This window comes from Neltuma alba, unplaced genomic scaffold (genome assembly GCF_004799145.2).
Source record: "Neltuma alba isolate B1F8T4 unplaced genomic scaffold, ASM479914v2 tig00012131_pilon, whole genome shotgun sequence".
Classification (NCBI taxonomy): Eukaryota; Viridiplantae; Streptophyta; class Magnoliopsida; order Fabales; family Fabaceae; genus Neltuma; species Neltuma alba.
The window spans coordinates 79,733-107,101 of NW_021636683.1; the positions used below are offsets into that span (position 1 = coordinate 79,733).

The 27,369-nt window shown below is 31.5% G+C and overlaps 2 protein-coding genes across 3 annotated transcripts; both read right to left on the minus strand.

The window, feature by feature from the left end:
- Positions 1 to 732: 732 nt before the first annotated feature.
- LOC114723302 (probable xyloglucan glycosyltransferase 6) lies at positions 733 to 25,903 on the minus strand. Of its 2 annotated transcripts, XM_028909495.1 has the most exons (7): positions 25,893 to 25,903; positions 24,574 to 24,579; positions 6,553 to 7,353; positions 4,199 to 4,507; positions 2,943 to 3,233; positions 2,754 to 2,867; positions 733 to 1,898 (listed from the first exon to the last, which is right to left on the minus strand). In XM_028909495.1, the coding sequence occupies exons 3-7, from the start codon at positions 7,261 to 7,263 to the stop codon at positions 1,263 to 1,265; spliced, it is 2,061 nt and encodes a 686-aa protein (XP_028765328.1). In that variant the 5' UTR covers positions 7,264 to 7,353; positions 24,574 to 24,579; positions 25,893 to 25,903; the 3' UTR covers positions 733 to 1,262. The 2 variants fall into 2 exon arrangements, with proteins under 2 accessions (XP_028765328.1, XP_028765327.1); XM_028909494.1 differs by lacking the exons at positions 24,574 to 24,579; positions 25,893 to 25,903 and having other exon boundaries at positions 6,553 to 7,416.
- On the minus strand, positions 18,523 to 21,444 carry LOC114723303 (transcription factor bHLH62). Its single transcript, XM_028909497.1, has 8 exons — positions 20,632 to 21,444; positions 20,302 to 20,535; positions 19,988 to 20,053; positions 19,827 to 19,895; positions 19,648 to 19,719; positions 19,328 to 19,552; positions 19,068 to 19,170; positions 18,523 to 18,946 (listed from the first exon to the last, which is right to left on the minus strand). Exons 1-8 carry the CDS (start codon positions 21,442 to 21,444, stop codon positions 18,909 to 18,911), a joined length of 1,620 nt encoding a protein of 539 aa, XP_028765330.1. The 3' UTR covers positions 18,523 to 18,908.
- Positions 25,904 to 27,369: the final 1,466 nt, after the last annotated feature.

A 27,369-nucleotide genomic window follows, 5' to 3' on the forward strand; every position in this document is an offset into this window, starting at 1 on the left:
TATATTAAGAATCAAAAGAAAGATTTTACTTTTCTATCCCACTCATCTCTTTCGATTGCCTCGTGATATTTAGCTCCTTGGTCACCATATAAGGATCTCCACTCTCCTGGATGTTCCTGGGTTCTTACAGACGTGATCAGAGTAGATAGGAAGCTGATCATTGTTAAGGATATTAATCGGTTTTATTAGTTATTTCATGACTACTAGGGCTCCTCTGCTTTTTGACCAATGCATGAAAATGAGGCTGGACAGCTGGTAGATGGGATAGTCATAGTTATCATGTAATTTCTATTTTGGGGATGGGAATTGATCACTTTGTGAGGACAATAATAACAGTAGTTCACTTCACTCGATTGTCCTCAACCATTCATTATTCAGACGTTTTTGCCCTTCATTTTAAAGCATCATAGTAGTAGTTCTATGGACAGGTTAGCATGCGCCACATAACATCATATCCAACAACAAAATTTCTCTTAGTTGACACATTTACAGGCAAAAATAGTCTCTGTTAATTTTCCAAATTATGCTATATTTATTTTTAAAAGAAAACTACTCTGTCTTTGAACCGTTCGGGAAAAAACACATGGCCTCAATTAACATAAAGTGTTTTAAACATTTCAACTATTAGAACAAATATTTCACCCGAACTTGCCACTCTTTATAGTTAATGGTCAACATCATTGACCACTAATACAAGGGCAACATTGGCAACATAATTACTCTCACAAATAGTTTAAAATAATCAGTGCTCCTCATAAACAATGTCAGGAACATCATGATTTTTAATCTAAGACATTCAAAGCTCCACTGTTCTGCTTACAAATTCAACTTAAGCCACATGAAAATGAGGGGAAAAAAATAATGTTACAAATAGTATAAACTAATAAATAAATATTGCCTTTATAGTTCAGGCGAGTAACAATGTATACACTAATCATGGGTCCGAAATATGAACCCATTTGTTTGTAGTTCTCAATGATTTTCCCATCATCTGTAAAATTCAACACAACAAGGATACAAGTCGAGGCGGGTAACTTGGCAACAACAAAGACCGAAGTCCTTGCAACCAAAAATTAACGAGAAAACCAAGTTTGTGCCAAGATGCAAGCGGTTGACTTAACTGAGAGCCAAAACCTATAGAAATAAATAGCTTTGGCTGAAATCACTGTGTCCAAAAGGGAATGAGATTTGGCCATTATGACCTTCATTCATAACCCCATAGGATATGCTTTGAATCCACACAAAAAATCCAAGTCTGGACGTCAACTGACTTGCTCTCCAATCAAATCAAGACCAATAACTAGAAAACTTATTCCTTGAAATAACAGGAAGTAGAAGTGAATTCCTTGAGCTGATAATAAGCTTCTAACTGAGGCAGTTAATAATATGAATGCAAGAGCAAGTTCTTTCCTGTACAAACGATTTTTCTTAGTTTTCCCTGTTTTCTTTGACAATTCTAGTTTGCTTAGCTCCTCAATGCCTGAATCTGAAGATGATCTGTGAAGACTGGCAGATCTCATTAGAGGCTGAGCTTCCTTCTCAAAAGCAACCAGATCTGTCTCTGATGATCTTCCCAATTTTTTCGTAACCACCCACTCATAAGAACTTCCAAAGCGAAATAATCCCGATATCATAGCATTAAATTTAGTCACTGACATGGTATTCTCAAATAGGAGATAAGGCACTATAAATGGAAATGCATGGAGACATGGAAGAATGCTTAGGATAGACATGACTCCAGGAACGTAACAAACAACCCAGGTCGGCAGCTCAGCTTCTGGAAGGAACATGGTCAATGGAAGAATGATGCAAAAGAGGGTGAATGAATAAAATGGCAGGATTAGCTTCCTTAGGAGAAAGAAAAGGAATATTAGGTTGGCCTTCTTGACCCAACTAACCTGGTACCAAAAGGAAGCAACCATGGTAAGGGATTAGATTCTTCTTAAAGTCAAATTACATTTGGAAGAAGACGGATGGAATCAAACAGGTAGCATTACATGATGCCAGGTTTATAACTGTGCAAATGATGATATTGATTTAACGGAACATAACAAGCAACATGCGGAAGCCTAAAGAACAAAAACAATTATGACTTTGATGCCTTGTTGAACTTCAATCACGACAACATAAAAACACGCTAATTTCTATACAATAAATGATACATGCAGATAAATATGAATAATTGATTCATCATCTCAACAAATTCTTCTCTGTCCTTCCTCGCATTACTACCACCCCAGTAAAACCGGAAATTCAAGAAAAACAGAAATGGTTGAATGCTTAGGGAATAAATTATCCGAGTCTATTAGGATTTTTGCAAGTGGGGTACTCAATGCTGATAATATGTTACCACTCACGGCAGGTGTTATTGTGAATTGCCTTCCCATTCTATAACTCTTAAAAGTTGTTTATTCTTTTGTTTTTCTTTTTGCAAAACTTAACGTTGTTTATTCAAGAATTATTTTTTTGATCGATGTTTACTCAAAATCTTGATCAGCAAGATTTGTATGGAAATTATTGTGGGAAAAAAGAAACCTAGAGATTGAGTTTTAGACATGCAATTTTGCTTTCCATAAATTCTTCCAGACTGTGACATTTCCATCAACACCAAATGTTTAACATTGGTGCTTTACAGCTAATTTGCCTCGAGAAGGGAGGCTTTTCCTGTATACTGCTTTAGGATACTAATGGATAAGAAGGGTTGATACTTGATAGAATTCAAATAAATTCTGATAATGAAAAAAATTTCATACCTTTGACCGAAGTATATCAATGAAACACAAACGAAACAATTGCATTGGACCAGAATGCCAGCGGTGTTGCTGTTTCTTATACGCCTCATAGGTCTCAGGAAGTTCACAAAGGCACTGGGAAAAAGCACAATAGAGATATAAAAACCTCAAAATTTCTGATTAGATCTCAAGAGAAGACAAGTAAAGCACCTTCACGTCATTTAGAAAGATGAACTTCCATCCACAGAGATGAGCTCGAACAGCAATATCCATGTCCTCGACAGTAGTTCGTTCCAACCAACCACCACTCTCCTCAAGAGCCTTTATCCTCCAGACACCGGCAGTTCCATTGAAACCAAAAAAGTTAATGAACACACCATTGACCTGTTGTTCAACCTCAAAGTGGAAAGATAAGTTTATGTTCTGCAGTCTTGTAAGCAGGTTCTCATCTTTGTTTACAAATGCCCATCGTGTCTGGACCAATGCCAAATCATCTCTCCCCTAGAGTTAGACAAAAACAGAAAAGAACATCTAGTTAGAATTTAGAAACATTTTTAAGGCCAAGCTCAATCCAAAACAATGGCACTCATCAAGTAATGAGTGGGTGATAACATCGTGCAAAAGCCAAAAACCAGATATAACAATAACATATTGGTCAAACAGCAACTGAAAAAAAATTTTAGGTTCAAACGTATATTCACTTAAATGTCTCAACAATCTTGATATATATTTTATTCTCAGAAAACTCTTTGCCGTCCAAATTCTTTTGAATGTCTTAAGCCAAGAACAAAGAGTCATAAAATAGGATATACATTTCCACAAAAACATAAAAATTTAACATTTGTAATTATTGCAATGGAGTCTTGTTTTTCATGATTTATTAACATATTTAGTGACAAGATTTATAAAGATAAAAATGGTCCCCTGTAGAACAACTTTGGTCTAGCAAGCAAGGGCAGCGGAAGTCCACCATGTGTTGTTGCATTGGCAATCAATAGATGGGAGCAAATCCTGCATTATGTCATGAGTAGGCTTTCCTAGTGACATTGCAGCGGATATTGCGGATTTATCATAAGATCAGAACCAATGTGGACCATAACATGGTACAAATGTTGAGTAGTCTGGAAGGGTAATTTAAAATTAAGAATGAATATTCCTTGATTTTAAGTAAATTTCAACTTCTTTCTAAACCATTAATCTGCCCGCAAATAAGCAAGTAGACCATTCTAAAATTAAAACGGCTACGGAATTGAGTTTAGTAAAGTGCCAGAGAACCTTTAGTCTCTGCATCCAGATAAATCCAAGAAAAGAGGAAGTCAAAACTGCTTACGCTAAAAGATAAAACATACACACACTCTCACAGTTATAACTGCTTTGTTTCATGCTCATAGTATCAACTGCTATATTTGCTCAAGGCCTCAAGCCAATAGTGTCTCAAGTTTGAACTCATCAAATCATAAAATTACCTTAAAATGAGGTATTGTCCTTTTTAAGAAATCTGGCGCTGGCTGAAAATCAGCATCAAATATTGCCACAAACTCATATTCTTTAACATAATCACAATTCATTGCTGATTTGAGATTCCCTGCCTTATAGCCTGTACGTATCAGACGATGTCTATATAGTATTCGCACACCCCTTTGTTGCCATTTCTGTACTTCCGCCATGATAAGCTGTTGGATGTCCACTTCATCAGAATCATCAAGGACCTGCACAAGCATTCTATCCTTTGGCCAATCCAGGATACAAACGGCAGCAATAGATTGCTGATAGACCTATGAGAAAATGTGACAAAAAGTAAGTATTGGCAACAAATAACAGAAGGTAATATAAATCAAGGGTATGCCTTTTAAACTACTAATCTGAGAATCTGAAAACAGTATATATTACGTCTGTTCACTTTTAATCTATTCTCCTTTATATGTATACATGTCATGAAAATTCATTTCAGCAACTCTACCCTCCATCTTTCATCTTCCGTTTCCTCCTTTTTGACCTGACAAAACCTTTTTCACCTTCTCAGAGCCTAGAACACAATGTCCTTTTCTAGATACCAAAAATTTGCATAACTCTTAATTTCCCAGGTTACCAGTCCCCGGGAACCAACCACAAAAATATTATATCTCAACAATCCCTTCTGTTTTCCAGATAAGCAACCAGTTTCTTAATATCCACTCACCTTTGTGAATTGTGAACAAATTATTCAAATCCTAAATTATTTTAACTTCAAGTTCATACACAGATTTCATAGTTAAAATTGTGAAACAGAATCCCGGCTCCAAAAACTGTCTTGTGCCAGCAAAACCTGTGATGGACCAGACAAGGTATGGGTGGGTCAATGAAACGTCTCAATTATCAACATCTATCAGTTATGCTTCATGGCTAAGACAAGGAAACGGGCTCTTCAAAAAGATGCAGAAGATTTGTTGATGAGAATCTATTACAATTTGTTAGTGTCTGTTACTGTTAGCCGTGTAAATTTTCATTTAAAGTTTGGATATTGTGTGCTGAGTCACAACCGTTAGTTGTTGGCTGGGCAGGACTAGTTAGCCAAGTCAGGAAGGCAAGTTAGTTGAGCTGTCCTTAAAAGGAGAGGAAATATATGATTAATTCACTCCTGAAGTTGAATACAATCCGGTATTATTTTCTTCTCTTTCATCCTTTCAATTTCTTCAGCTCCTATTTGCTATCAGAACGAAGTATGGACCCCAAGGATGTTTAAGGCAATAGTGTTTCAGGGTTTCCATAGCTCTCTTTTTCCCCTAATTTGTTAGAGCTCTTTGAACTGAAAATTTTTAAGATAGGACTTAAACTTCGTCTACCATTTACATGGTATTGGAGGACGCTGGACAAATTCCCTTTTGTTGACATATTCATATGGATGCAATCTTAGTGGAGTAAGAGGAGCCTGTCTAATGGCATCATAAAAGAAACTTGGTTATAGTTGGACCATAAGAGGGAAGCTGAAGGTCAAAATTTGCACCGATTAAATAGCCACACCGTTTAACAAAAATTACGGGCATGATTTGCCTTGTTGGCTGCTAACTTGGTAAACCAAGTCAGAACGATCAGCATTACCACAATGCTAGAGCGAAGAGGGTGAGGAGATAAGGAGAAAGAAAGACATAAACTTTTTTACCATAGCCAGAGGGCAGTTTACCTCTGACAAAAGTTGAGAAATTGAAGCTCATGAGAAACCATGTGAGAATAAAAGAACCAAGAATGTTTCGTTCCCTTCAAAGAATGAACCCCATTAGGTGTGATCTAGTGGGGAAAGCTATGGTAGTTAACAAGAGGTTTTAGGGCATGTCTGGGGACGCATTGCATCACCCCAGATCATGCTTGGGATGCCGCTAAACATAGTTTTGGGTGACGTAACATGTTATAAGGTTCAAACATATCCTGCATCATTTAACAAGAGGACGAATTATCTTTCAGCTTGCATACGCTTTCAAATAACGCCACATGATGTCCCGTCGAAAATGTTATGTTTTACATGAATTGGCCAACAGAATATAGCTCCATCCAACAGTCCAAAAAGCCAACCACGTTAAATGGCAACTCCCTATGAAACCTCATCATGCTAATACTTGTAGAAACGACAATTTAGGTAGAATGCATTCTAGCGTACAAAAAAGGAAAAGGTAGGAGTATTCATCATGCACCAGAGAAAGCTGAAATAAACAAATGGCTAGAAGCTACAAAACAAACAACAGAAGATTCAAATTTCCTTTTTAGCATTTAAACTAGTTATATATACAACTACAGGCAAATCAAGCAGAAATCTTCCAGAAGGAGTATGAAACCCACATCTTCTTACCTCCCTCTCATTGCACATGGGAATCTGAACTAACACCATTGGATAATCCTCAACATTCACATCTTCATTCTTAGCATTTGTTGGATACTCCATGGAGGCCACTGGTTTCAGACGCCGGAATTTGATCCAGCAACATCCCAAGATCAAAATCACTCTATCAAACGACTGCACCAAGAAGAGCACAATGCACATATTGGTTAAGCTCTGTAACGGCGGCGCCAAGTAATTTGCCCGAATCTCGAGCCATTTTGCATAAATAAGACCAATCATTCCATACACGTCCGCACGGGCCGTGGGCGGGCTGAAATGCCATCCTTTGAAGTAAGCAACGAGCTCAAACACCAGCAAAAGGATAACGACAATCAAGAACACCTTGATCACACGATAAAGCCTGGAAGACTTAGAATCAGAAAGCGAATCCGGCGAGGCAATCCTGCGATTGGCGGTCCGGAGCAATGAGAGAAAGCCATTGGACAGCCAAGCGACAGAGCTCGCGATTTGCTGGAATCTCAAAAGGCACACCCAGGAAAGCTGGCGGGCACTACGGACACGCTCCTTCTCCACCGACTCTCGATCGGAAGGGTCGGTTTGCACGTCGACGGCGAGAAAAGAGCGAGTGGAGCCGTCAGATTTGTCGTCAAGAATGTCATGGTTCGTGGCTCGCTGCTTGTTCCACCATTCCTGAAACTCGCGGTTTGGGGGTCTAGACATAGAAGAAGAAGAAGAAGCAAGAGAGAGAGAGAGATCTGAAGAGTCACCAAGTAAAGTGGTTTTCTTTCAGTCGTTTTCCTGAGTCGGAAGCTCTGCGTCGCACACCGAAGGAAGGCGAGGAGGTTACAGGGTTCGCCTATTTTTGGAAAGATTTTGCAATAACCTCGGAGTTTAGAATTAGAACCTTTATTTACCTTTTTTATTGGAAAAAAAAATTTACCTATTGAAAATGGAAAATATTTATCCGAAAGTCAATTGTTTCTTGTAATAAAAAAATTGTGACAAAAAAAAATTTGCGTTGACCATACTTAATTTCCTTTAATTTGATTTTTTTTTTAAAACAATTTTTGCTCCATGATATCCGATTTTACTTTTTTTCCAAAACAATATATTTAGTCTCCTAATTTTATTTGAAATAAATAGTACGTTGCCTTGACTCATTTTTTTGTTGCCTAAAATATCTTTGTTTAGTTAATTCAACATTTCAACATTGTAGGATTTATGTGTTGTTGTCTTATGTCTCGTTGACCCAAAAACAAATAATTGTACGATTTATGTTAAATTGAATTATTTTAAATTAAATTTCAAACTTCATGCATTTCTCTTTTTTAGTGTTTCATGTAAGTCATCTTATAAATCATTATCAGACCAAAATATAAGTCCCATTATAAATTGTGTAAATGATGTAATGATTCCCCCCGCCCTTCCTAAATATCCATCATTAAATGAGAGGGGTATTAGGGAAGATTAAGAATAATTAAACTTATGGGGGTGAATATGACAATTGGAAGTTGAAATAAGGTTAAGAAGTTAAATTGTGGTTTATATTCAAGACTAGAAGTGATTTAGAACACTTTTTTTTTTCATAAATAAATTAAAACACTCCTGATACGGTAAAAAACTTTCCTTATTGCTGAATTATAGCCATTAGCCATAGATGGCAAAGGAAGGAGAAGAAGCAGAATTATAGCCATTGTTAGATGGCAGAATTCATATATTAATGCAAAGAATCATACTCCTCCAGTCGTGAATATAAAGCCTCTTTTGTAGTGTAAATTACATTATAAAAGATGTCTTATATTTAGGACCGGAAGAGTATTATTTATAAATTATGACTATGCATGCATATATGCATGGAACTTGCTCTAATTTGTTCTTAAAATAACCCTAAGAAAATTCAATGTTTGATATTATTGTTATATCTCTTGAGTCTGTTTAGTGTTTGCATCTTGTTCGTTTAATGAAGTTATCCCTTCGGTCAAAAAAAAAAAAAAAAAGGCTATTATTATTAATTGTGGGCATGAGCACTAAGTTTGATCAGCCCAATTTCAATTTGGACTCTTAGAACGATTTAGCCCAAAGACTAAACAGTAAAACCAAAAAAGAAAGAAAGAAAAGAGAAATTTTAAAAATATGTCCTTTTTATTTCCTTTAGCAAAGTACAATCTCCATTTTCTCTCTCTTACATATTCCTCTTTCAAAGAAGCCTAGATTCACACGAAAAGGATAATGCGAGGGTTATGTTTATGTCACGCAGGAAAACTTCACAATTTGAATATGATGGTCAACAATTTAAAATTGATGCAATAAATTGAATCAAATTAGTTTATACTATTTTGCCTCTAACTCCGTAATATACTTAATTAAAAAATTCAAGCAAGTTGAAACAGGAATTAAAATTTTGATTTTAATTTAATCTTGCGGAGAATTTTGAGATGACTGAATTTTTTTAATTAAAAAATAAAATCAGTAGTTTGACTTGGAAAGTCACACAAAACCAAAAGAAAAAAAAGAAAAAGAAAAGTTTGGGTCAATGTCACTATCTTCATGAGTAAATTCCAGCTTGCATTGTCTGAAGAGTGTTAGAAGCAACAAGTGATAGAGACATGCATATATAAATTCAAACAAATTGTTTGCGGTTCGTTACATTTCTATTTTCTCCAACGTAAGAATCATACCTTCCTAGTTCCTTCTGTGATGGCCCCACATTTTTTAATAATGATAATGATAATTCTTTTTTATTAATTATCATAACAAAATTAGCCTAGAAAATAGAAAAAAATATTGGAAGCCAGGAAGAAGAACCCAAAAAAAAAAAAAAAAAGCAAACCATATCGTTAAATGATTTTTAAGCTAAAAGTAATATTAATGTTGACTATTGAGTTCAGCCCAGCTTAAGGCCTGTTTTTTAATCATCCCAAAAAAAGTACTGGGTTAAAGTCATCTTTTGGGAAAAATACATATGGGAGAATTACAATAAGATTCTGTAATTCACAATGACAAGTAAATGGTTATCATTTACTACTTTGAACTTGTCATTATATGTTACTCTATTTTGTTTTAGTAATTATGCACCTGTTTGTTTTTGTTTTTTATTTTTTTATTCTCAAAACAATTTTATAAGATTATTTTTTAGAACAAATTTTGAAAACCAAAAGGTAAAAAAATGTTTAGACAATAATTTTAAAAAATTACATTTGGAAAAAATTCATACAAAATCACACTGATAATTGTTGTCCGTAGTAATAGGTGGTAGATAATAGGTGAGAAGATAAAAATATTTCTCAAAATTTTTCAAAATAAAAAATAAAAAACAACAAAACATAAAAGTTATTTTGATTTTTTAGTTTTTAAAAACATATTACTAAAAACAAAAAACAAAAAAAATTACCAAACAACTGTTTTTGTTTTTTAAAATATTATTTTGAAAATAAGAAACCAAACAAGCCCTATGTTTTTTACTTCAGACTTTGTTGCAATTCTCCCAAAATATAGTGTTCAAGTATTTTACTTCATGATGAATTAATATACTTGTGTATTAATTAAAAAATGTATTCATATCACTATACTAGAGCTCATTAGCAACAATTTTGTTTGGACGTGTATTTTTCTATTGAAGAGAAAAGTATTAGAGCATGTACATACACATGTAATGATTAATCATGAATGGAAAAAGTAAAAATGTTATACTACCTCTGATCCTAATTCTAAGAGCTAGTTAACTAATTTGAGAAGATTAAGGAAAGAAGTTAAGTTAATTACTTGTCATAAATAGGTATTGTCTTTCCTAAAATATCCTTGCTAATCAAGTGTATTGGTTAGAACTACTATTGTTAGAAGGATTATCTTAGAGAAATATGCATAAATATTAGAAACAAAATAGATTGGGATCTTATATTTAAAACCAAAATAAAAGTCAAATGAGGTCACATATTAAAGACCGGAAGCAGTATTTTACATTTGAATCATAAACCTGGTTGATAAATGTATTTTTCATTGATTGTGTTATGACTAATGAAAATCATTTAGTTATTTTTGGTTAATGACATAAAATAAAAATATAAAAGATGTCAAAATCTAATGAATACAACTAGACATCATGATGAGAGGAAACTTGATTATATTAATATTCTTCCACTTTTAAGGAGTCATTACCTTTACTATTTCACCTCATTTTTATTATATTTTCTGGTAATACTTTGTCCATCAGGCACCAAGAGCACTCATAACAGATAAAAGAAAAATCGCACAATCACAATATAAATTGTATGACAAGTGTCATGTTGTTTGTGGCAAAACCCTAAAATGATTTTTCCTATCTTGTTGGAAACAATTTCCACCGCATAATGTGAAATCCAAATTAATATGAAAAGGGCACATAAACTTTTGAATCAATATCTTGTTGAAGTAGTTTTGTATTTGCAAGTTGTTATTTTGTTCATTTTTAGAATGTGAGCCTTAAGATGAGCACGAAGCTAGTCACTTTCAAATTGTGCAATGGTATTATTGGTGAGAGAAAGATGTATTAGTGGATGTTTGTTTATTGAAAATCTGTCTACATTAAAAATTTGATTATCCAAATTTTATTTTTGCTCCTAAACTTGTAATTCTTTTTTATTCTAAAAAAATTAAAATTTAACAATGTTTTTCTTCTAATTCTTATTGATTTACTAATGATGTTTAACTTAAATGTTAAAAATTTTATTTTTAAGTCTTGACCATCCCAATAAAAATTTAAATATTCCGTATTTCATCGAAATTGAGTAGGCAATGTATCCCATTTTTCCATATTAGTAAAAGAGAATGACAATTAGGTACCAATAATAGAGAATTAATGACAATTAGATCTTTACATTTTTTTTTGGGAAAAAAACTAAGTTGCAATTTCGATTCAAATAATTACAAATTCATTAGTCTCAGTTACAAATAGATAATTTAAATTCCAAATATAACTATTACTTCAATGTTTTATACTTAACTGTCTTTAATTCAAATTTTGTGACTTAAATGTCTTTTTTTTTAATCAGTTAATATATGAAAACCAAATTATTTTGACGATTTATCAACTACTTTTTAGGAGCCACGTCAAGCCGAATATTCTTCAAATTGAGCCGCGTCAGATCGTCTGTGTGTGAAATTTTCATCAAAGCCAACTATATATGAACCGCCAATATTAATGTAAAAAAAAATTTATTAAACACAAATCACAGCTAAAATATGGAAAACAAGAAGCCATGAAAATAGTAGTATTAAAAAGCAGTGTGGAATAATGAAATTAGGACTTTTTGTTTCACACGGTTTTCCACCTGTCCAAGTCTTAATTTGGAGGATTTATTTGTGATTTTATCTTCTGACACTAACGTGCCTTAGAGTTTTCAATTCTGAATTTCAAATCAACACCGACACCCTTCTCTCTCTCTCTCTCCCCCCTCCCTCTCTCTATATGTATATATATTAGGGATGAATTAAATTAAGAGTAATATTTGAAGAATTAATTATATAGTTTGTGTTTGTCGGTGATTGATGAGATTAGAGAGACTGGACACATTTTAATGATCTTATAAGGGGTTTGAGTGGTTTAGTAATGGGCTTGTCTCTTTGAACAACCTTAAACTGCCCAAGCAAGAACATGACCTTTCTTTGATTATGCATTGCTGCTTTGAGAGAATTAATTACATTGCATGATTATAATGATAAGATTATATGATAAATTCGTGTTGGAACTTGGAAGAATGAAGGGCTGTGTTTAGTTTAGTTGATCTTTTTTTTTCTGTTTTCTTTTTTAACACTAACCGATTTCTACGAGAATCATATTGAGTGTTAGTTTGAATTTGGACTAAATCCAACTGCAATATATAAAATTTCTAATATTTAATTGGTTAATTCTAATTATAGGATTGTGATAAGTCATGTCATTAGAGGGTGTGTAGCTTTTTTTTTTTTTTTAAAACACCAGTCAATTTTTGTGAAAGTCATAAAATGCGACATATTAAGTTTGTATTAAATGTTAACTCGTCTAAATTAAGTCACGCTAAACTGAAACCCGTTTCAAATTATGAACATCTTAAACTTGTCATATCTTTCATATCTTATTTGGATGATCTGGATTTTTTTATTTAAAATAATTATTTTAATATGTATAAAATCTAAAATAACGATAATATCTTAATTATCATTATTTTAAAAATAATTTTTTATTCAAAAATAATTAATTAAAAATTTTAAATTTAGATCATTCAGATGAAATATAGACAGTTTAAATTTGATAACTTTATAGTGCTTATCAAAATAATGAGTACTGGAACTGGTTGTGGTTAAACTATGTCAATATAAATCTCTGGAGCAATTTTCTCCTACACATCACTTAAATTCAGGATCTTAATAAAATCAAGCAATGTAACTAAAAAAAACTCATATATTTCATTTGTTGGTGACCAACACATGTTGTATTGTCTGTAAATTAATTTGAAGAGCATGCCACGTGTGCATTTGAGAAAGAAACTAAACAAAGGTAAACAACGTCGCATCACAGTAAGAAGAGGCGTAAGTGACTATGATTTAACCGAAAAGATAGAGAAAGAGACAGCCAAAACGAGACGGACACAAGTTTCTTCCTCACCAAACTCATTGGTCCTCATAATCACATTTTCCATTCCACGATGTTTCCCAGTAAATGTCCAGACGAAAACGAAGAAGAACAAGTTGAAAATTCACAGACAAAGGTAAATTGCCTTTGTAAAAGTGAATGTCATGTCAAGTTTTGAGAGGGAACATGTAATTGTTGGAGGTAAAGACTTAACTTTGAAATGCAGAAAAAAAAGAGAGAGATTCATCGATGCTGACCTTCAAATTATAGGCTTTGGTTGGTGAAGCTAATGATGCACATTTTTCATGAAAGTTTTTTTACCCAAAGAGACAAGGACAACATATTTCCATTTTGGCAACTTCAATCATATTAATATCAGTACTAGATTACAGGCAATTAAGCACATATCCAACTTAAAAAAACTTATAATACAACTACTTTCTTCTGTTGTTAATATAAAATATAGATAATTAATTGGTGGGTATTGAGAAAATTAGTAAAATCAGTTATTTTTAATAAATGTATGCTAATTTTTTTAAAATATCATTTCTATTACGTGTAAGGAGCAAAGATACTTTAGCAAAAGAATTATATCCTACTATCAATGCTTAACATAAGATCTAGTTGATTAATTTGAAAAGATTAATAAGTTAAGTAAATCACCTTAAAGTATTATATTTATCTTTTTTTAACTAATTTGTTTGACTTACAAATTTGAATCTTGTTAAAAATAACTTAAAAGAACTTAAACTATATATTTGTTTTAATATTTTCTTTAGTTCAATCTTTTGAAAATCGAGCTAAAATGGATTATCGAATCAATATGTTAATGAATTAGAGTGTGGTTTAATTCATAATATCCTAAGAACATCGTTGCTAAGCATAAAAGTATCACAAAATTAAATGTTTTGAATAATATTTTTTATCTGTCCGTGTCATATTTTCATTCAAAAGGCTACTAAAGGGGATATAGGAAAAAATCATACTCAAGTGTGGTCCTTAATATCAAATCAATCTTTAATTATTTCATTTTCATCTTTGATATAATAAAACCCAAGGAGACATTTGGCTACACATTTAAACTTTTATGTACTACCTCTTCTAATGAAAAATGATTATTTGCTTGATCCTAAGGTGAAAAAAAGCATGAACAGATAGCAAGGGGACCCCAAGCAAAAACAGCTTTACTTTGTAGGGCATCCCTACCCTAATAATGATCATTGTACAAAGTGCCTAACAAAATCTCCCAAAAATAATAATAACAAGAACAATAATTTTTTTTAAAATTTTTTTAAAACATTCTGGTTTGGTAGGACCTCATTTTCACTTGTTGTTTTAGAAGGACGACCTAAACCTAATTTTGGAAGACCCCTTTCAATTTCATCTTTTTGTGTTTAACCTTGTGATAATAGCTAGGGACATTAATTTCAGTAGTTGATTATGACCATTGAACTGCAAAAATTAAATTTATTTCCTTCTTTTTACTATATATGATATTGGAATATCCCAACCCTCTTCACCAAAACTTACTCATTTTTCCCTCCTTGTTGATTGATTGAAATGTTGTGTTTGAAATTAGGTAAAGAAACAAAGAAAAAGGTAATAAAGTAAGAAAATATCCTTTAATCTTCTAGGGTAAGTGGGAAATTAAAAGAAGTTATTCAAAGCAGTTAGAATTTTAGTGTCAAAGCATCCTTGAAGGAAAAATTCAACACAAGTACTTGGTTTTATGCAGTCAAAATCCGTGCACTAACTTAAATTGCATTAAAGAAAAAAATCGGTGCAGTAATTTTCTTAAAATCAATTACATAATGATTCTTTTGTTAGAATAATTTGTTAATTGGATATATACACGCGCACAAAATAGCAATAACGAGATTTATCTTAAGATTGTATGATACTAGTATATTTTATTAACAAATAGATTTTTAAATAAATTGCTAATAAAAAAAGTCTCATTTAATAAGTTTATTGATTGGTTTATGTATTTACATATTTTATAAGTCTAATTTGTACAAACTTTTTGTGGTGTACACCACTCCAAGAATTTGAGTGCAATAAAGTTCTGAATTTTATTATTTTTACTTATTTTTTATGCTTTTAAATTATATTTATTTTATTTTGTTTCAAAATTGTTTTTAAAAAATATAAATAATAAAAAAGTGAAATGTAGTATTTCTAAATTAAAATTTGACTATCTAAATTAAAGAAGATGGGTATTGATACAAACTTACTTTTACTATTGTTTTGCCTTTCAATGTGAAATTCAAGAACGCGGCGCATGCATAAATAGAGAAAATTTTGATTTATACAACATTTATTATATATTTATTAGTATTCAATAGTATGATTTGCCTCATAACTTTATTAGTAGTTTTTAGGGATAATATTATATTTTTTAGGGATAATTAATCTTCAGGTCCTTATAGTTTCATCTGATTTTTAATTGGGTCCTTATAAAATTTTTTCTTTTTATCAGATCCTTTTACTTTCATGTGTTTTTAATTAGGTCCTTCTATTTTTTTATCAGATCCTTATAGTTTCGCTTATTTTTTAATTAGGTGCTTTGTAGTTTTTGAAAAATTATTTATTAACTTTATTCTTTAAAATTAATTTCATTTTTAAATTAATAATTATATAATTGGAAAAAATAATTAATATAATCATTTAGTAATTAATAAATGATCAGAATAATAATTATACTTAAATATAAATTATTTATAATCATATTTTAATTTTAGAAAAATTTATTGTTATAATTTGAATTTTATAATTATAAAAATTCAAATTGAAAATAAATAATATATTTGTTTAACTAAAAATTTAAAAGAATATTAACATAAGATTGTTACAATAAGTTATTATTTTTAAAATTTTATTATTTGTAAAATAAAGAATAAAAACTACAAGGACCTAATTAAAAACAAAGTAAAACAATAAAGACCTGATAAAAAGAAAAAAATTATAAGGACTTGATTAAAAATATATAAAAGTATAAGGACCTGATAAAAAAAATTATAGGGACCTGATTAAAAACCAGTTGAAACTATAAGGACTTATATATTAATTATCCCTAGTTTTTAATATAAATGCTATTATTTAAGCCCCACTTTTACACCAAAAAAAGATAGAAATATATATGTGCTATTTTTTGCATATATTTTTATACTTAATATTATGGAGATTAATTATTAAATATGACATAGTTTAATTAGTACAGGGATTCAGGAAATGAATAACTAACTTGATTAAAAAGGAATATAATAATGAATTAGTTAAATTGGAGTGAATTAAGGATGAAGGAATAGATTCCAAAATGCTGCCTGCACCCACCAAATCTATCTTTTGTGCCCTTAAAAACAGTAATTTCTGACGGACACACTACCATCTGAATCAAAAGAATTGATTAAATATTGTAACAGAAAGTAAAAGTGCTCAAACTAATCAATTATTGATTATAATTAACTAATATTATTAAAAAGCTTTTATATTTGGATCCCAGCAATTCCACTCTGGATATGTTCCATATCGACCTTTATGTTTCATTTATTAGTTAACCAAATACATAATTTTTAGTTTAATAAAAAACAATATATGATTGAAATGCTTTTTCGACAATATATTGAAAATATTTCATTAATTCTATAATAATATTATGAGAATAGCATATATGGAATATTTTAATTAAAGTAAATAACTTTCTGGAATAATATAAAAATGATTTTATAGTTAAAAATGGAAATAAAAAATATAGCAGGGAAGAATCAAACAGGATGTACAACAAAGAAAGGGATTAAAATATGAAAGGATAAATCACTAACACGCCATAATATGATTGGGTGATTGTTCGTTTTGGGGACAAATGCTGTCAGATTAGCAATTTTTTATTACTATTTATTTATCTTATTTTTAATTAAAAAAATAAAACAAGTATTTTATATACACGTTATGATGTGAAACTATTCTGTGCACAGCACCTCATTCAAAGCATTATTATTAATATTAATTGAATAATGGCTAAAGCTGCAAAACAATAAATCTGGATTTCTGCTAATTAATCTTTCACAAAAAGTAGCTCTCATTCTTAAAGAAAGAATAAAAGTGCCCCTTTTTTCTAACCTGGAACATCAATACAGATCCCTTTTCATGTTCACCGAATGGGAAAAATTATATTTATAAACTCATCCAATTTTTTTTAATGTGTATGCAATTTATCTTCAACCATTTGTATAGAGTTAAAAAATTGATGCACATAGATAAAAAGGGTGTTTGGATAAAAACCAAACCATATTTTAAAAGTATTTTTACGGTATATAAATAAATATTTAAAAAAATTGTTTCGTTCTGCGGAAAAATACTTTTTAAAAGTACTTATTGGTGTTGCCAAACGCCCCCCAAGAAGAATTGCACCCACTGAATTTAAGTCCTTTTATGTAATTTTCAACAAAAAAAAAAGTACCAGCAACTGTAATGTTTTCAGAAATTGTAATGTATTTTTTTTGTTTCAATTAATTAGTACAAATTAGGAAATGTTAACATGAATATTTGAAGGTTTGGGTCAATGGATGTAATTGTAGCTCATGAAATGAACAATCGATAACAAAAGTTGGTGAGATGATTTAGCTCTTTGATTCGTTGGGCCTAGTCAGAATTTCACCACTTCTAGCCTGGGATTCTTTTGCTGCCTAATAGTCTAATACTTCCACATATATTACTCTAAAAAATTTCTTTTATTTAAAAGGGTAGTTCTAACTTCTAATCCCTACCCTCTAGATTTCACTGACAACCCCCCAAAACAATTATTTATTTATTTTAGATTCTTAATCATTGAAGACAGTTAGTGTATGAGACAATTTATTCCTATTCCTATCTCACCATATCAGTCATAGCATGGGTTTTTTTTTTTGGTCAAGGAAGCAGAAATTTTTTATAAAAAAATCCTTCAAAAATAAATCTCATAAAAGTCTAACTCTTCCCATTTGATTTTCTATATAATTTTCCCCCTCACACACACACACACACACACAGAGAGAGAGGGTTCTGTTTCTGGTGGAGATAAGAAAATGAGTAAATTACAGAGAAGTCCAAGAATTGCCAGAAATTATGGTTGACCATAACGCTCTCTCTTTCTCTCTCTCTCAAGTTAACCAAATGTCCTAATCATTGTAATTAGACTTTTTCTGAGAGACAGAAGGGGGAGACCCCACTAATACAGCTGGTTACAACACAAATATGAGAGAATCATATCTACCAGATTACGCGATTTAACTCACACCCTTTCACTGATATGACCTTTAATCACAGTTTTATTAACACGCACGAGAATTCTCACTCCCCTTTGATGCTGATGTCTGAAATCCAATCAATCATTCACCTCGAAGACACACACCAAGTAACAATAGCTTTCACCTTCAATTAGCATTATAATTATAATATCTTACAATTGGTGCATCGGTAATAATAATCTGCACCACAGAATAATACAGATCTCCAGAGAGAGAGGGAGGGAGTCCTAAGATTTTACATTGAATAGTTGTACAATTATAACAATGAAAAATATATATATAAATTGAGAAGGAAAGAGCTGCTCCCCAGAAGATTAGAAATTAAAGGGGTGGGATAAAATTTTAGGAGGAAGCAAAAAAGGGGTTCTACAAAATAGACCTAGAGAGATAAAAGGCCTTAGAAATAATTCATGGGGGTTGTTGGAATTAAATCTCTTGTTTGTATACAGCAATCTTCCTTTCTGACCCTCAATTCAGGCGCAATGGAAGGGTCATTAGGGTTCAACTTTCAGATGGGTGACTTGATTTGAACCTGCAATGGACAAAATCAACAAAATTGATATATGAATATAAATAATACCATCAATCTCTTGGGTCTAATGAAAATGATGTTTTCAATAAATTCAAAAGTTTTATCTTTTCTCCTGTATTACCGTTGAAGTCCTGGGAATGACTGGGTGATTTTCCATTTCCACTTTGGCCAAATCCCATCTGAACAATGGTGTGAAGGTCATCCTCACAGAATGCAGCTGGAAACTGAGAATTATTGGACACAGATAAATTAATTTCAAATTATGAGCATTACATTTATGGTATTGATTACAACAGCACAGTACAAAATATGAACTCAGTATAAAGGGCAAGCTTGTTACAGGCACTTTAATGGAGGAATTAAGGTATACATTGATTTTACCTGAGAACCACCTTCATTAAAGCCATTAAGGGCAGGCAATTGCATGCCCATGTTTTGGCACAGAGAAGCAGTTTCTAATGGGTCTACTGTGCTGTGGGACATAACACCATTAAGAGTGTTATTGTGGATTCCTGGGTTTTGCTGAGTGTGTTGCCCATAAAAGGCTTGTGCTGAGGAATCTAGAGGGAATATTGGATGTGCCAAAGAGGTATTTGGTTGAAACATCTGAAACGGAAAAAAAAAAAATCCCAATTCAGCAAAATAAAAAAAATTTAGTGAATAAAATAGAAAAAATCATTGTTGAGTCTAGAGGACTTTACGTCTTTTGAGATTAGATTGTCAATGTTGAAGTCCAGCCTGGTGTTCACAGAAGCCAGTTTCATAGATAAAAACTGCGAATGAAAGAATAAGTTAAATAAATAAAGCATGCTTAACGAGGAAGAAAAATTAGCATCATGACCATCTGGGTGAGATGCTTATAGGCAAAGACTGGTTTTACCTCAACCTGACGCTGCAATGACTGCACATAGTTTATGATTTCATCAAGCATAAGTGCTTTACCAGTGACCTACAAAAAGGAAATAACAAGGTTCATGCCTAAATTAGTAAATTAGTCCATATATAGATAATATGAACTTCTGGTTCAACTTTTCTGCGTACCTTATTGCAACCTGGTACAAGATCTTGGAGAAGCTTCATTCTCTCACTGATTTTTTCCCTCCGGACCTATTCAGAAATAGTTTAGACCAATATTCAAAAAAAAAAAAAAAAAAAGACCAGAAACCTCCCAATAATTTTAATTTGATTTTTTCAAGAATCAGACTGGTGTTAAATTCTTAATGTACCAAATTGATACATGAGAATATGCCCTTTGAGATTTTTCTGGGGGGAAAATATCGCAGATAAAGTCCAACATCTCACTGTCATATAACCAGGCGAAAAGTCAAGGAGATGAATTGATCTGTGATTCTTACTCTTTCTGCAAGACTGTGGCTGTCAGTGGCTTGGCCTCTTCTTGCTCTGACATGAATGTAGTCTTTGGGCGCTTCAGGAGGTTTTGATGAGTTACTCTTGGTCTGTTTCTCATCTCCTGCATTGCTTGTACCTCCTTTTGAGTCTTCCTCTGCCTTCGTGGTTCCATTTTCATTCCCTTCACCCTCGTTTGGCTTGCTGCGCTTTGCATTTGAATCTTCATTGGTTTCATTAGCCTGCAAATGGAAACACCATTTTGGTCTCAGCAATTAACATACTCAATCAACAACTGAATTCAAACAATTCTGACTTGCTATCAGAAATCACATTACCTTGGGAGTGGGATTGGTTGAAGTTGAAGTTTCTTTGGTATTTCCCTTGGAAGAAGCTTTTCTTTTCCTCGAATTCGCATTCACCCCATTTCCCCCATTTGGGGTTTGCTCAGAGATTGTCGATTCCTCTTGGGAATTCGCCACTTCCGTTTGAGATCCAAGTGCTTTCAGGGTAGGACTGCTTGACACTCGGGCGAGCTTCTCATTTTCCATTGATGGAGTAGATCTTAGAGACAATTGACCGTTGTTCATGCCTAGCTGGCATGTTCTGCCATTGAAGCTCCTGCTTCCAAAGCAAGAAAACTTGGCGGCTCTCTCTGCAAAACCAGGATCAGGTGAGAACTCTGCAACATTAGAATTCAAAACCATCGATTTCCCTAAACTGGGCAAGTTCTCTTTCACCAGCTGGTTCATCATGTTCATCTTCGGAGGCGAGCTCAAGGGAGTGCTGTAACACGAAGTATCAGTGCTATTACCGCCATTAGCGTAAGGAGATGCCCCAATGTTCCCCAATTTTCCTATCAGTTCCCTGATGATGGAATTCTCATTATTGGGCATAACATTGGAATTGGACGCTGCCGGAGAAGAAACCATCGAGCTCAGAGCAGAATCGAACTGAAGACCATGATGATCCGTTGACTTATCCCATTTGGCGTTGTTGTAAAAGCAATCGTGGGGTTGGTCGGAAGTGCAATTGAGGACGGCAGCCTGAACATCCATGGCGGATGAGAGTGATGGCCACGCGGGCATTGAAGAAGAAGAAGAAGGTTCGAAGTGAAGGGAAGCGGCATTGAGGAAGAATTCGTTCTCCATGAAGGAACCAATTGAGATCACAAGATCAAGCAGAAACCAGAAACAAACGAGAACTGAAGCAGGTGAGTCGAATTTCACAGAAACACGGGGGCAAATGCTTCAGGATTTCACATTAGAAAGCAAAGAGAATTGGAAAGGGGTAGCAATGTGAGGAGAATGGAGAATTGGGGGGAATGAAGCGATGAATTGTAATGGAATGGGGTTTCAATTTAGTTGGATTTCAGAGAGAGAGAGAGGGGGTGGGTGTGGAAAAAAGGAAGATGAGAGAAGAAAGTGAGAAAAAGCGAAGCAAAAGCGAACAGAGAGAGAGAGAGACAAAGGAAAGGGGGGAAGAAGAAAGATGGGATAGCATCAAGGTTAAATAGACCCCAGCGCAAAGGGCAAAACAATATTTAATATATTTTTAATATTATTTAAAGTTAGACGCTATTGCTATTGTATAATTAATAATTAATAATTTGATCAGTTTGTCTTCTTTTTCTTTTTAAATGAAAATTGAGATAAAATATTGACCATCCTCCAATAATGTTGTATTTTTGCTCTGTTTTTACTGGACCTAGGGATTAAATAGTGTTGTAAGTAATGGACCGGCACAAGAGTTGCGAGTGAAAAAAAAAAATGCGAGTGGGAAAAAAAAGAACATTTGAAAAAAAAAATCTTTAATTTTTAATTTTATATAATATTTTATTTATAAGGGAAAATAACAAAAAAAGACAGTAGAAATTGCAAAATTTTAAATTAGATATTTTCACAACAATATGTTGTTATTTACAAATCAATTGTTATCAAAATCAATTAAAGTGTTATAACAAATCGTGATTTTGAGATTTTACAATTTTCATGGTCTTTATTTTTTATTTTCTTATTTTATAAAGTGTTTTTTTTAATCCTCTACCACTAATATTAGGCATTAACTGATAAAAAAAGATCAAACTCAATTTAAAGTAGACAAACATGAGCCTGTTTGGATTATGATGAAAAAAGTAACTTATTTTTAATATGATTTTTACAAAAACAGATTGGATAAATGTTAAATTGGGTAATGTGATTTGTGTTTGGATTGACTTTTATAAAAATTAGTTTGTAAAGTAAGAAAATATTGTTTGAATTATGATTGAATAAGTAAGTTTAGTTTGTACAATGGCCAAAATGATTATGATTTTTATTAAATAATAAAAAATATTAAAAATATGAATTACAAAATATAATAATTTCAAATTATTATAATAGGAAAAGATTTATATTTAATGAATAAAATATATTTAATTAGAAATCATATTAATGTAAAAAATTTTCAACCAAATAGTATTACATAATAAATTGGACAATATACTCTACATAATAATAATATTAAAATTAAAAATATTATAAAAACTATTAAAAATTATTTTCACTTAAGAGAATATAAAAATAAATAACTAAAAATTGATTATTTTAAAAGATATTTTAAATCTAAAGTGAAATAGAGAAAAAAATAAATTGAGATAATACAATAAATTTTAATTAATTTAATATAAGAAATGAAATTGATTGAGTGAATCAAGTTTGAAAACATCATAGAAATGAAAAAAAAAATATTACAAATATAAAGCAAAACAAAATAAGCTCTTCTGTTATGATCATAAGCTCCCTCTTGTAGCTTATTTCAATCGGGCGTTTGAATGGTTTAAAAATTAATAAGCCCAATACACTGTAAACTTTGTCAAACAAACTTAATGTGTAATCGAGCTTATTTTTATTTTTAAGCCACATTTGAGCCAGTAAATGCTGACCCAAACAAGTACTAAATTTTATACGCTTTTACAATCGAGTTTAGAAAAGTAATTTTTAACCCATAAATCATATTGATTAAAAATTGTGACAAACAGTTTCTAAATTTACAAATTGACTTATTACACCTATAAACTACTTTTTTCCTTTCAAGGCGCCTTACCAAACAGGCTGCATAACACGAATGCTCGCGTCTCTCTCTTTTTCTTTGTAGTCCGCTGCCATTCTTTATCCCAAAACCACGACGTTTTTGGGTGAAAACAAGAGAGTCTGAATGTTTTTTCATTTTTTCAAAATGATATAAACACCTTAAGTAGCTAAAACCACAAAATTGAAACACAAAATAAAAATCGAAGCCAAATACCAAAGTATTAATCGATAAGAAGGAGAAAAAAAAAAAGTAACCTCAAATTGAAGTAGATAATCATAACACCGCCCATTCCATGGTTGGCTATGGATTTGATGTTTTATTCTTCAGAGAGCCGATGTTTTCTGGCTAAAAAGCTCACCAAACACCTAACGGACAACCCAAGTCATACATATGCCAAACCAATACATTATTAGCAGTGTACGTGCTGTCTCCTGCAATTGCCCTCTCCAAATTGTTCTGTATCAATATCTCCATGGCCGCTTTCACACATTTCAAGTGCTTCCTCTCCAATCATGTGATTCTCATATACTGCTTCCAGTTCTAATTATAAGATACATGATTTCATAATTACTACTTCCTGTTCTAATTATAAGATTTTATTCATAGTCTACAAACGAGATTTTATAATTAGGACCGGAAATAATACCACGCAGGTTCTCTATAATGAATCATTAGAGATTAATCACAGTCTAATAATAAATAGAAAACTCTGAGATCCCATGAGCAAGTCATCTATGAAGACATATGTGGAAAGGATTATATGTTAACAATTCATATGTCATTTTATGAGATTAATGGTGCTAGAGTTAGAAGATTGAAATGATATTTTATCAAATTAAAAGGGAAAAAAAATCAAATTGAAATTTTGTGTAAAATGAAACACATTTGTGTCAAAATTAAATGGAACGGTTCTTAATTCACGTAGTCAAACATATCTCCCACGAAACCTGTTTGGAACTAAACAAAAGAGGCCTAGCTTTGGGCTAGCAGGAAATGTACGTTTTGTATTAAACTGCGAGATCAGAAGTTTAATATCATGTTGGAGTTGTAACGTTACCGGCAATTTGCCTCAATTTGCCTAAATTACAACCACTTCCACAATAAAATAGACACACGCACACTTATGCATTAAATAGTTTGGTGAATTTGACAAAAAAATAGAAAAGAAAAACTTAGTTAGGAGCCTATATCCGAGCTCCAAAAATAACAAGGGCCTATTTTCCCACACTTTGCTAATTTATTTTAATTTTATTCACTAATTATTAATTATTTTTCTATATATATGCTCGTTTGCATATTCTTTATTCTTTCTCACATAATTTGGAATATCTTAGGCTAAGCATTATTATTAGCCCATTGATCCTGAAATCCGAATATGTCTGTTAATAATGAATTAAAAATTTAAAATCACTTCAAAACACATATATGGTCTCTATCATAAAACATCTCTAGCTCTTTTGTGGGAATCAAGGAATGGCAGTTGAATCATTAAATTTGCTCTAAACACAAAAAAAAATTTCAAAATTTACTTATTATGTTTTAAAATCATAAATTACATTTTGAGAAGGGAAAGGGAAAAGGGAAAACTGCACCAAATTTTAAATATGAATAATCTTAAAAAAATGTAATTGATATTACACTTGATGAATTATAATAAGAATCACTCAGTCTTTTTAGAAATCGCCTTATAATGGAAACCGAATTGATATTAATTTATTATACTAACTATCTTATAATAACACGATTAGTTGTTTGTATTCGGAATTTATAGATGAAACGAGTCTTAGTTTACCCTAAAATCGAGATAACTGTTTCTGAATTTTTAATATTGGCCCAAAATTTTTAAACAAATCTTGCTTAATTTACGTGTATGGAGCATAGTGCTATAGTAGGTGTATAATATATATATATATGTGTGTGTATAAATTTTTTATTTTTTTTTATTATTGCTTGTAAATGCAATACCCGAGACGACCAATTACCAGCAAGGTAAGTTGATTAGGTTAATTAGTAATTAATTACACTCATTTAAATAATACCCTCTCTTTTTAATATGTCACTTGCTTCGAGTTTCCCAAGTCACCTAATGCCTCAAACCAAATCAATAAAATATTTCTCTATCTTTTTTTTTCTTCTAATTTTTAAATTCTAATCATTTTAAAATAATCAGCATAAGTCATCTATATAATACTGATGTCCAAGCTAGCTATCACACCAATAATTTTATTTTAATATATGAATTTATTCATTGGTCAATAATAGAAACAAAATTATAGTTAAAGAAGTCTGATGTTTTAGTATATTAATTAGAAGAAGTTACCCCTTACCTAATCAACACTCTAATCATTCAAGGTTGTGGCCAACTGGTGATTAAGCAGCCTATAATTGATTTTTTTTTTTAATGTCATTCAAGTTGGTGAAAGAATTAATGGCAATATGGCATTATCAATGAAGATATTTACGGATTTAGATTTTTTGAATTTTTTATAATTAGGTTCCTTTTATCACTCTTACAAGTTACTTCAACTTCTGACTCAATTTGTGTGGTATATATATGAAGAGCACTTGTTAGTTAGGATAATACACCTTCTTTCTCTTTTTCTTCTTTGTTTTTTTTCTTTTTATTTTTTCTTTGTTTTCCGTTAAAAAATTTGATGGGACACACAAATTATAGTTGTTAATATTGAACTCTAGGTGGCTCTTTAAAAAACTGGTTACACGATCAAAAGTCAAAAGTTAAATATGTTTTTTAAATATTGGCTCTTTAAAAACAGGTTTTTTAAATAGTGATTTAACCTTAAATTTATTAAATCACTATTTAACTACTAATAAAAAAATTTTGGATGAAAATTTATTAAACACACGTTTTATATTTTGGAAGAAATTTTTTTTTAAAAAAAATCTTTTATATTATGAACCAGAAGGGTACTTCTTTTTCTCAACGTCTCTCTCTCCATGTGGAAAATTTCACCATCACATACATTTTTTGCAAAATGATTATAATTAACAGACTTAATTATTTTTTTTTTTGGTTGAGTAACAAAACGTAGCAATATATACAATATAAGGACTCATATTAATTTAATACAAAATCAAGAAATTATTTTAAATGAAAAAGATTTCTTGTGAAGTGTAACCTTTTTAATGTTGACTGATTGAAAAGTGGAAATCTGCTATAATACCATGTAAAAGACATAGAAAATTTTGGAGTTGCGTGATGAATAATATCATATACTCCTCCCATTGATATAAAACTTAATTTGAGTTAATATTAATATTTCCTCAATAATAATTCAATAAAGATGGAGGGGGTTTAAGAATGATTATCAGAATATTTTAGAAAACCCTATTATATTAACTAATTTAACTAATATTTTTAATCTTTTCAAATAAATTAATTAAGTCTTACATTAAATTCTGAATGAGTAGAATATAAGTATTATATTATGTGTAAATAATTGAGATTTTATTGGAAAGCTTTAACGTAGAAGAACACACTTTGTGAAGTTGAATCGTCAACTCTCCAAATTCGGTGCACGTGTGATTTTAGCTATAATAATAATAATAAACGACACGTCCTTAAAGTCCAAAAATAATTTCGTTTTTCGGACAAAAAAGAGTTTATATTTTAATGTAATTATTAATTGTACGAGTATGTACGTGGAGTCCACAGTTTCGCAACAACCGTGGGGCGTTACACTTTGTATTGTGGCGTACTTGGAGCATTCCAATGTGTGGTGGGGAATGGAAGCAATTATTTCAATGTGATAATTTTTTATTACATTCTTTTAACTAATTTATCAAATACGGAAATAGATGGATTAATTATTTATAATTAATATGTCAATTTATGATATTTTGTTGCCCAGAGATACTGCACAATTCTCTTTTAATTATAAACATATCTTTAGCTATATCTAATTATCTTTTATTATATACATAGCTGAAGATAGGTTATACATAATTAAATAAGAGTACACCCGCTAAAAATATATTATATATCT